The sequence below is a fragment of the Cynocephalus volans genome, chromosome 15 (assembly GCF_027409185.1).
Source record: "Cynocephalus volans isolate mCynVol1 chromosome 15, mCynVol1.pri, whole genome shotgun sequence".
NCBI classification, from domain to species: Eukaryota; Metazoa; Chordata; class Mammalia; order Dermoptera; family Cynocephalidae; genus Cynocephalus; species Cynocephalus volans.
This window is the reverse complement of record NC_084474.1, coordinates 52887087-52899186: the sequence shown is the minus strand read 5'-3', so window position 1 is coordinate 52899186 and position 12100 is coordinate 52887087. Positions and strand designations below refer to the sequence as shown.

At 34.1% G+C, this 12100-nt stretch overlaps 1 protein-coding gene across 37 annotated transcripts in view; it reads left to right on the top strand.

The window, feature by feature from the left end:
- The window catches only part of RIMS2 (regulating synaptic membrane exocytosis 2), a 637189-nt gene that overhangs the window by 523339 nt on the left and 101750 nt on the right, over positions 1-12100 (top strand). For 15 of the 37 annotated variants that reach the window (XM_063079141.1, XM_063079140.1, XM_063079144.1 and 12 more), the window contains one exon: positions 8931-9172. The exons of the other annotated variants lie outside the window; for them this stretch is intronic. In XM_063079141.1, the coding sequence (XP_062935211.1) occupies positions 8931-9172 (242 nt within the window). The remainder of the gene's footprint in view (positions 1-8930; positions 9173-12100) is intronic. 37 annotated transcript variants of the gene reach the window in all.

Genomic DNA, 12100 nt, shown 5'->3' with positions numbered 1-12100 from the left:
TACTATTTTTCAAAATACAAGACAATGTATTCTTTCTTTATATCCTGAAATATTATTCCTATCCTTAATATATAGTCATTTATACATTTTTATACATTTTGAAACATAACATTTAGTAGTTTTACATGGGTAAAAGTTACAGCCCAGGAATATTTTCATATTATGGTTTAGCTTTTAGTATTTTTTTGGAGGAATAATGTGAATTTTTATTTAGTGTAATCATTTTAATAGTTCAGAATATTCATCATTTGTTAATATAAAAACTTGATATACTGATTATAATGTTGGATGATTAGCAGGAATAAATCAAAGCTTTCTCGGTTTATTTTTTTATTTTCACAAAATCTTAGCTATTAGTGATCCTTTGATAGTAAGAATAGTGATAAATGTAAATTGAAGCTGAAGTTATAAGCCAGTGAGTATGCCTTTTTATAATTTGTCATGAACCTTTTTATGTTAAATACTATGGTATTTTTCTGACTTATGATAATGTCAGAAAAAGCTGAAATAAAATGATTTTGAGAGAAGTCTATTACTGCCTAAAAGATTTACATATACAAATAATCAGGGTTAGTGGAAAAGTACAGATAGACAGTAGAAAAATGTAAGGAGGTTATGCATACATTGTATTGCTGGGTTAGAATTATAGAGTTTGTTTTGGAAACTTATGACAGGAAAGAAAATGTTATTGCTTAAATACCATATACCTACAAAATGGTGGGGAATAATAGGCAAAACTGGATTAAGAAGAAAGAGAGAACAAATCATGAAAATTTGAAAGTAATTTATTTTTTATCATAGGAATTATAGTTATAAAAAGAAGTGAAAACTGCCTTAACAGTGATCTCTAAACTCCTCATTTGCTAGGTTAGGAAAATGATGCCCAATGAGTAAAAGCAAGTTTTTTTGTAAACCATTAGCAGTGTAGTTTTGGATCTCGAAGTTGTAATGATGAAACTCTTTTATTAAAAAAACATGGAAGTGAGTTCATTCTACCCACGCCCCAGCATAAAAGTTTAATTTCTAAATCAAGGGCCAGCAAACTATGGCCTATGGGCCAGATCTGGCCCATCACCTGTATTTGTATTGCCCATGAGCTGAGAATGGCTTTTACATTTTTTGATGTTTAAAACCAATCACAATAAAAATAATACTTCATGACATGTGAACGTTCCATGAAATTTAAATTTCATTATAATGCACATTAAGTTTTATTGGGACACGGCAACTCTCCTTTGTTTACATATTACCTATGGCTGCTTACACACTACATCAGCAGAGCTGAGCAGTTGTGACAGAGCCTAAAATATTTACTGTCTGTCCTGTTTTACCCACCCCTGTTCTAAACAAATGAATTAGTGAATCAAATTCATCAGGATTAGATAAGCTCATGTATGTAAAGTGCTTAGAATAATACATGACACATGGTAAGTACACATTTTTAAAATTATCATTGCTATCATTATTACCTCAAGATGAGATACTTTGATGGATCTAATAAATGTATTTGATTTATTAATTTTTAAAAAGGCAATACCAGTGGTGACCACTGAGTCACTGCAGGAAGCACCCCAGGTTCTTCTAAGCCAAGTGGTGAGGGGGCCAAGGGCCTCAGCCATGCCCCCATGACACCTGCAGCCAGCCCAGCAGCGACCACCAAGCTGCTGCAGGAATTGCCCCAAGCTCTTCCCAGCCAGGGTGGTGGGGAGCCGAGGGCCTCTGCCACACCCCACCAGCATGTGCAACCAGCCCAGCAATGACCACCGATCTGCAGCAAGAAGGCCCCCAGGTTCCCGAGCTGGGGTGGTAGGGGGCAAGGACTTTTGCCACACCCCTCTGACATCTGCACCCAGCCTAGCAATGACCAAGCCACCACTGGATGCCCCCTGGTCTCCCTGGTAGGAATGAGGGGGGTGTCGCAGGTCTTAATCCCACCCCTCCTCCTCCTTCCTTCTTCCATCACATTTCCTTCCCCTTTTCCCTCTCCCCCTGCCTCCCAACTGCTCTGCAACAACTTCATAGAACGTAAAAAAATAATATTATTAAAAAATAATAATAAAAAAAGGCAATAACTTAAGAAGATATCTTTTACATAAAGCAAGGAGATTTGAAATGTTTTTCTGCTGGAAACATCAGGGATAAAAGATATGAATCCTAGAATGAGAAATATTTGACTATTTCAGAGAGTAGATGAATCATTTAGAGTGTATGTTTTTCAGAACTAAATACTGATGAGGAGTTAAGAATTAAACGACGACTGCAAAATATCAACTAATTTGATAGCACGGGTGGCCTAAAGAGGGTAAAGAGAAAAATATCAGCATAATGTGGTATTTGGAAAAGCAGGTTTTTTCTGAAACAGTGAACTAAATACAGAAAGAAGAAAGAAAATTTTAGAAGCAATGTACTTTTTAAATTGTTCCCCTGACTTATGAATAAAATTATTGAAAATAAGAAAGTCACCACAGTTCCTAGACTAACTCTTTCACTTGAGTTCTTAAAGTCATCTCTTTCTCCCTCTTGAAGTAACTTTTTGTATCATCTTTTAACTTTCTCTTTAATTTTTCCCTTTGAAAAGGTGTTGCAATTTTGCCTAAAAATAAGTAATATACCGGTAATCCTTATTTTAGTAACTATTCTCTACATTTTGATACCCCCTGGAGTTTACCATCTCACTCTTTCTCTTTAACATTAAATTTCTGCAGAAAGTTATCTACCCTCATAGCTTCTACGTCTTTCCATCAAATTCCTTGCTTAACTTCGTGAAAACTGACTTATATCTCCAGTTCTATTTTCTTAAAGGACAGTTTTACCTCTAAGTCTCCAAATCTATTTCCCTTTTTAAATGTTCATGCTAATTAACTTCTTTGCATCTTTTGGCCACCCCAACTTCCATGAACTCTGTTGTTCTCTTGTCTTCTATGGGATTTAGCCCGATTCAATTTTTCTTATTTCTGAGAACATGCCTTTTTGTTCCCTTCACTCACTTCTCTTCTTCCTAACCTTTAAATATAGGTAGTCGTTGAGGTATCTTTTCAACCTTTTTTATTTCTCTCTCTGAACTCTTGGCTTGCATCATCCTCCTACTTTAACCACCCTCCTAACTTCATCTGTCTTTTCCTGTTCAGATATTTATTGGCTCCATCATTTTAGCCCTGACTAGTCCCCTTGGCTTAAGTATGCAGCTTACTACTGAACCTCTCCATCAGGAAATGCCATTGGTTCTAGTGTTGATAATTTCCTAAACCAAAACTCCTTGTAAAAAGCTTTGCTCTCTAAGAGCCTCAGTTTTATTTTCTATAAAAGTTGTTGTAAAGATGACATGATTTAATTCATTTAAAGCACTTAAAATAGTATCTGGCATATGATAAGTGCTTACTAATTTGAGCAATTTTTATCTTATTCCCAGATGCAGATACTAAGCTGTGTAGATGGTTCCTTCCAAATAACTTTTACATTAATCTTTGCTTTCTATTAGTAATAGCAGTACACTAGCTTAAACTCTTATGAGAATTTCTTTCCCCAGGATTATTACTCTAAACTCCTAATTGATTTTTCTATAACCAGTCTTCTGTGCCAATCCATCTTTGCTAGTCAGGACAGGCTACATTGTGCTACTGTGATAAGCAATGCCCTGAATTATTAGTGACATAACCAACAAAAGTTCATTGCCTGCTCATGCAACATGCATAGTGCTCTGCCCATTATAGTCACCCAGGGGCTCAGTCTGATGGAGGAGGCTCTTTCATCGTCCTAATAGCAGGGGGTAGGGGAGGTAGGAGTTGAACACCACCAATTAAATGCTTCTACCTAGAAGTTACATGATTCATTTCCGAAGACATTTCTTTAGTCAAAGTAAGTCCAAAGGTCACTTCTAACTTTAGGGGATAAGGAAGTATAATCCTACTATGCACTTGCAAGGAGAACAAAATAATGTAAACTACTCCACAATTTTACATAATCTTCCTTATTTACAATTTTTGTCTTATTCTCCAGTTCCATCAGTTTTAGTGACTCCTTTTATTTACAAGCCCCCCATATCTGATTTTCTGGACTTCTCTATACCACTCTTAGCCTGTAACACCTTACAATTTGGCCAAATGGCATTACTCATCTTAAAACCATGGCATGGGCTTTCTTACCTCTTAATTTTATGTGTGATACTGACCTCCCTTTGCTGTTTTTCTCTCACATGTCATAATTTTTTCTCATCATTCAAGACTCAGATTTGTAAAGCTTTCCTGATCTCTGATTTTCAATATTCCGTCTCCCTCCAGTGACATCTTATAGTGACTGTTTGTGCTATGAGATGTCACTGGACATATATTACTTTTTCTCTGATACTTATAACATTTTGTTCACACTAATTTGTAGAAGCATTTTTACTCTTATTTGCCTTCTTAAACTATCTTCGTCATGGGGCCAAAGCTACCACTCACATAAATGGAGTCTTTGCACAAATTAGAAGAAGGTATTCCTCTGGCTAGGTTATTAGAAATAGACATTCACTTTGAACAGACCAATTTGAAAAAATGCCCTCTTTATGTGAAGAAAAAAATATACTTTTTTTCCTTTCAGGTTTGGGCCCCTGGTTTCAGAGCATGGAGCACAGGCCCATTTCAGCCCCCACTTGCTCCCTTAGGGACCTAACACCAAGGAGGTGCACAGTAGATGTTTACTAAGGGAATCAGTTAATTAGTGGCAAGATGTTTATCATAGTTTAAATTAGGTGAGTCTGGAAATGTTTGAAGGCCTAAAAGTACAAGGGGAAAAAGAAGCAAAGTAGAAATTACAATATGTCTCTGAGGATGATAAAGTATCAGCTGAAATTAGAGAAGAGATGCAGTTTTTGTAAGACACATTATAATGAAAACATTTTAAAATCATAATTCTCGTATAATTTTTGTCTTAAATGAAAGCATGTGACAGCTATGACTGAAATATGTACATTGTAAATGTAGTTTTTGTGTTTAGTTTTTTTAAGTAAGACAGAACACAGCTAGAGAGAGTCCAGGGAAATACAAATAACCAAATAAAAATAAAAAATACCTATCTAGTTTAGCAAGAAATGTATATTTCTTTTTTTATGGAATTTTTTATTTTTTATCTGTGCTACTGGAAAACCTCTGGGGTTTGAATTTGTATGTGTGACCTAGTAGTAGGTTGAATCCCTATTTGCTATTTATGACAGCCAAAGCTAAGCTGCAAATATCTGCTTTTTCCACCTCCCAGATCAAGAATATATTTTTATGTCAATAAAGATTTATTTATAACAGCATTTTTAAAGGTACATTCTATTTTATTGATGAATATGGTTTATTTAAATAACCTACTATTGAACATTTATGGGGTTCTCCCTTTTGTTTTTATTTTTTGTTTTTGTTTGTTTTGTTTTTTGCTATTATAATCAATTCTGCACTAAATATAATTATAGCTAAATCTACACACATAGCGAAGTTTTCCTTTAGGATAAATCCTAAAGGTAGAATTTCTAGGTTAAAGGTTAGGATTGTTTTTTAAAAAAACTTTTGATACATATTGTATTAGTCCTTTTTCTGTTGATAATAACAGAACACCTGAAACTAGGTAATTTGTAAGATTTGTTTCCTACAGTTTTGGAGGCTGGGAAGTCCAAGGCCCAGGGGCTGCATCTGGTGATGGCCTTCTTGGTGGGGACTTTTTGAAGCATCCTGAAGCAGTACAGAGTATCACATGGTGAAGGGTACAAGAGCTCATGCTAATGGGTTTCCTCCTTGCCACTCTCATGATAACCCATTCATCCATTAACCCATTAGTCCATAAACGGATTAATCCACTCATAAAGGCATAGTACCCCTCATGGTCCAATCATCTCTGAAAGGCCCCACCTTTCAAATATCATATTGCATATTAAGCTTCAGCATGAGCTTGGGGGGACATTAAAACCATACTGCACACTGCCAAATTGCTCTTCAGAAACCTATCACTGAGACCCTACCAGCAGTATTGAAATTTATCATATTACCAGACCCTTACTAATTGTCTCTTTTAAAGGAATTGCTAATGTGATCGACCTGTGCTTTCCAAATCACATTCCAAAAGATCATCCATATTTACAAATTCTTTACTACAAAATAATCAGTAAATTAAGTCTCAAAACTTAACAAATTTTGGTTGGTAACTAATTTGCTTGCAACATTTTTTGCTTGTAGATTTAGATGATGTCCAGTGAAGAAAGAGAAGGAAACCAGTAGTGATTCCCTAGCCTCAATCTTCTTCCCCTCAAAACACAGAACTCCAGTGCAAGAATTCAAAAACTCACCCCTGGTGATCTCTAAGTTTCAAGGAGGTGAAAAGTATATGCCTCTTACAAAACTTTAATAAGCCCTTTTGTAAATAATGAATTATCAAAATTGTTAGGTTGGACAGAAATGCACTTCTTTAAAGCCAAATTGTCATTACAATATTTATTATCTACAAACTGATTTATCAGGTCCGGTTAGTATTTTATTGTAGTATGTTATTTGATTTTGATCAAATTCTTTACGGCCTTTATATTCAACCATGATAATTAAAATGCAAAAACCACAAAGTACAATAAGCAATGTTTTGTGAGTTTATCTTTAACTTCCTTTGTAGGTAGAAATTAACTAGTTCTTTAGAAAAGTGTATATTTGGGGTGAAAATTCCTATATAACTGGAGCACTAAGTTATTCTGACTAGAAAACATATGTTATTATTTTCAAAGCCATAGTCTCAACTAAACTTTGGCTTTTCTGTGTTATGTTATACCTTTTCTGATGGCAGTACACTATGAAAAATCATGTTACATCTCTGTGTTTGTTTGCCCAGAATCCATGGAACAAAAGATATCTAACTAAGTGAAAGGCATTTCATAGTCAAAGGGGACCTTAAAGATATTTCATTTCACTATGTTTGGTGGAGACTTAATGGATGATGATGGTGATAAAAATGAGAAGAAAGAAGAGAATTTTGGGAGCTCTTATTATGCATCGGCATTCTGCTTAGTGCTTTATTTATGATTTCTCATTTGTTAAATCAGGAAACTTAATTCCATAGTGGTAAAACAACTCTCCCAAGATCATGAGGTTAGTCGGTACAACTAACCAAAGATCAAACCCAGATATGCTGACTCTCAGTGCAGTCTACTCTTCATTACATAATACTGGCAATATTAAAACCATTTTAGACATTTTAATCTCAAAAAGCTTTTCAATTTATAATTACATATATCATTTCTATTGATGTTTTTATTTATATAATACATGTGGAAGGGCTTTAACCTTATTTTATCTATTGTCCGTATCCTCTAATAATAATTGTTATGTTTTCCATTTACTGAATTTTTACTTTAAACACGTCATCTCTATTCTTTGATATAAAAAAAGAAAATAAATTATTCTAATCTTATAAATGAGGAACCTAAGGCTCGAAGTGGAGTAAATAACTCTTCTGTAGTAAATCGGTTGATTAGCAGTAAAGCTGGGATTCAAGCCCATGTCTGTTTGCCTCCAAAACTCTATTTTATTCTATTGCTGCTTATTAAAGAATAGCAAAATCAAATAAGCTTGAAAATTATCAATTTGGGGTATTATAGAAACATATATGCTCTTCTTGCTCCCTCTTTGCCTACGTATACCTCATTTCTTCTTAAAACTAATGTGAGGGATAAAATAGTACACTTCACTGTATTTTTTTCAAAATTTCACACTGGAACATTCCACTCTTAAATACTTAGAGAAAATGTACATAGGTAAATAAAATTAACATGTGATTCTAGCCTTTAGGTAGATTTTACTCTATGATAGAAGACAAAATTTTTTTCTGGATGACCAAGATATTGAATTAGAGATAAGAATTTACCTCAGTAGGTCAGTTTTCCAATTCTCATCTTTTAAGTGATGTACAAAAATATTTCTATTTTTTTATTTCTTTTCTTTTATTACTTTATTTATGTGTTAAACACTCACATTATCAGAACCAAATGAAAGCAGAAACTTTCTAATGTTAGTCAAAAATTGATGGTATGTAAATAAGTCTTCCCACATTTATGGAGGCCAGGTGGATATCCTGCTTCCAGATTCTTCACTCTCCTACCACACCTCAATAATTGTGGAAAAAGCCAAGGTCCTTTCTTTAATTACTCTCATTTGCAGTATTAGTCTTGTAGTAGATCATCAATTGGCTCATATGCTTCAGTGATTCATTGATTGCTTTCTGACCATATTGTCTAGAAAACTGACATTGATTTTTCTTTCTTTCAAATGAATGCTAGAGGAAAATCTTTCTTTTTTTTACTTTTGGAATATAGATTTATAGCAATAATTATGACGTTAAGTAAAGTGAAATAAATTATTTTCGATTCAGAGACAATGAAAATGTTAAGCCCTGTAATGAAATTTAACCATTATTAGATAAACCTTACTAGGTTTTTATAAAATGAGAAAACTTATTTTAAAGGGCTACGCTTAGCAATGGATGCTATAATTTTTGCCATTTTTTTGTAAAATTTCCCCACTTGTCTAATTTTTTCCAAAGCAATGGTAAAGTAAATTAGAGAAAAATGATTTCAGAAACTTCTTCCTTATGTTGTATGGCTACCTAAAAACAGTATATGCACTGGCAGGACAGCATATTCTCTTAAATGAGCCCACTGATTTTTCATGTATTTTTTTTTTCTGTGATCATACAAACTAATGGCTTCTTTGACAGCAGAAATAAAATCCTAAGTCGTATTTTGCATAGTTACTAATGTTGGCCCCAGGTAGTAAATTACATTGAAAACCATTGTATCTGAAAATTTTCAAATCCTAAAAATATGTTCCATAGATAATATAATTTAATTGTACTCCAGACATTTCATCTAAAATACCTTTTCTGTCTTTTTCTTTTTACTCTTGTCCTCACTTTTAATGATCTTCGGCTGACAGTGTCTTTACATCCAAAATGCAAAGCAGACAAATGGGCATGTCAGGGAAGAACATGACTAAAAGCACCAGCATCAGTGGAGACATGTGCTCACTGGAGAAGAATGATGGCAGCCAGTCTGACACTGCGGTGGGAGCCTTGGGCACCGGCAGCAAAAAGCGGCGCTCTAGCATTGGGGCCAAAATGGTAGCTATTGTTGGTCTCTCACGGAAAAGTCGCAGCGCTTCTCAGCTCAGCCAAACGGGTAGGAATTTTTATGTTACTTTTAATTTCATACTTGAGTTGTCATTACAATATTATATTCTTTTCTCTTACTTATTTTATTGCAGTAATGTGTGGATGATGACATGTTCCAGAGGGAAAGGGACATTTCAAACTAGTTAACCTTTCTGAAAACATAATAATCATGTTTTTTTCAGTGACCGGTGAGCCTGCTTCAAAGTGAAACTTGACCACTATTCTTGAAATATATATAATGTCTTTCCTCCTCAGGGAGGAGTTAAGCTGTGGTACCCTTGATTGCCAGTTGCTGACCTTTGTAAAGGTACTCTGGGATATTTGCATTTCTTTAGGTTCCTCAGCTTGAACCCAGCCAAATTAATTTTCCCTCCCAGCAAGTTGCCACGAAGATGACGATGACGCCTCATATTTTGTGTGAATAATATAGTTCTTTTATTGCTGACAACCTGACTTCCTTTTCAGTTTGTAAGCAACATTTACCAGTAATATCAACGTTCTCACTGCAGTTTTTATTTCCCTGTTAAAACTTCATGCAGAAATATTCTCCAGCAGCAAGGATGGAGGAATTTTCTGCTGACAGTGAAGATATTCAAAGCTTTGCTACTTTAAAATTCAGTTTCTAAATCACATCTGCAAAAATAAATTAGACACAACACTCCTACTCAGCCACTGTTAGCAATTAAGAAATTTGTGAGTCAAAGTAATGTCTTTTTTCAAATGGGTGTTGATAATTAAACATTAAATCCCTGGTATTTTGAAAATAATAACATATCTTCTACTTAACAAACAAAAGCATTTAAGTATGGTGTTTCCTTCGCAGCAAAAGAAATTAGAGGCAACTGAATTAAACCTAATTTATGTTCAAATCCTAGGGTTTTTATACACAGAAGTCAGGACATAAAATCTACAGCACAAAAGAAATTAAGGTTACATTAATTCCTGGGCTCAGCTAATCTTGATTTTACAAACTATATCAGTAATTCTGGAAATTGAGCTTTATATAATAATATAATAGTTATGTGATGGTATCCTTATATTCTGATTGTAACTCACTGTATTTAATGTGATTTTTGTTTTAGGAATTTTTTCATTTGGTGTTTTAAAGTGTTATTTTGCATTTCACTATATAAGTGGAAGTTTAATTTATAGACTGTGGACATATAGATTATATTGAAATGATTCTTAACATTGCTTATAGTTATACATAATTAACTATGTTGTGCTTATATGTTGGATGTTGGCCTTTTGAAATTGAGGGGGTTTATTAAAATACTTATCTAGTAGTTAAAACTTTATTTATTGCATTTTTCTGATTAAAAATTACAAACAGTCTGTGAATGTAAAACTGCTCTAAAAAATAAAGTCTATTAATTAAAAAAAATAAAAGGAACCTAAAATGGACATTATTAAGACTACAAGCTAGAGAATTGTGGTGTTCAAGTAAAAAATTAATTCCATTCATTCAGCATTTTTTTCTTTTTTTCTTTCTTTTTTTGATAAATATTGAGCACTTACTGTGTGCGAGACACGTGGAGAAAAGAGATAAGTAAGAAATCATTTATAACCCGAGTTGCTTACAATCTAGTAGGAGACAAATACTTAAACAGATTGGTTCAAGGTCATATGTCAGTGGAAAAGTAAAATTACATAGACAGTGCACTAGGTGCTAAGATGGAGACTTGACCCAACTTGGAATTCCAGGAATGAATTACTGGAGATTATACCTGATTCGAGGTATCATCTCAGTGACTAGAGTGACTGCTAACTAGATAAAGGACAATTAGAAAGGTGTTCCAGACAGAAACCATAATGAGTAAGGCATAGAGGCATGATGTGTACAGAAATGATAAGCAGTTACATGTAATTTTAACATAAAATATTGGATTGAGTGCCTAGAGATGAGGCTGATAAATAGGGACCAGGTCATGGAGAGTTTTGTAGATCATATTTATATGTGATGGGAAGTTTTAGAAGGTTTTCAGTAGAGGACTGGTATGTTCGTATTTGTATAATTTGTAGACATTCAGGCTTCCATTTATTTATATAACAAATATTTTTTGAGCATCTACCATATGCCAGGGATGATCCTGAGCAAAACATGAGAAGACAGAGATCCTTCTCCACTTGGAGCTTATATTCTAGTAGGGCTACAATGAAGAAGTAAACTTAAGTACCCATTTGGGAAAGAGCATTTTAGGATCACTTAGCAAAGTAGTACAATAATTCGGACAAGAGATAACATCCTGAACTAAGTCAGTTGTAATAAAGATAGTAAGGGGATGAAATTTTTAAAGAGCAAAATTAGTAGTGAGTCACCCAATTTAGTGACTGGTTGAATGTGAGGAGGTGAAGAAGAGAAGATGCTACGGTGACTCCCATATTTTTGACTTGCATCATTAGGTGGATGGTAGTGCCATTAATGGATATAGAAAGTATAAGAGAAGGAGCAGTTTAGAGGAAGAGAGAGAGGGATGAGTCTTTGATTTAGGACATTTTGAATTTGTGATGTCTGGGGACATTTCCAAATGAAAATGTCTAGACATACTTAAATAAACACTTCTGAAGCTACTATTAGAATGAGGGACTAAATCTGAGAGTTATAAAGTTTAGATGATACTTAAAATGTTAAACCCATGAACATGGCTGAAATTGCTCAAGAAAAACATTACAGATAAATGAGCAGTAGGCTAAGATAATGCCCTGTGAGAGATTAACATTTTAGAATTAGGCAGAGAAAAGGCCAAGGAGACCAAGGAGAAAGGACAAAAACTGTGAGAGGATAGTGTCAACAAAAGCTAAGAATACAGAAGAATTCAAGAAGAGAATGGTCAATATTTCTCAATGATCAATTTGATGTCTTGACAGTTTTGTCACAAATATCCCATATATTTTTCTTTGACAACATTTTTATTATAGAATTATAGATCTGTTG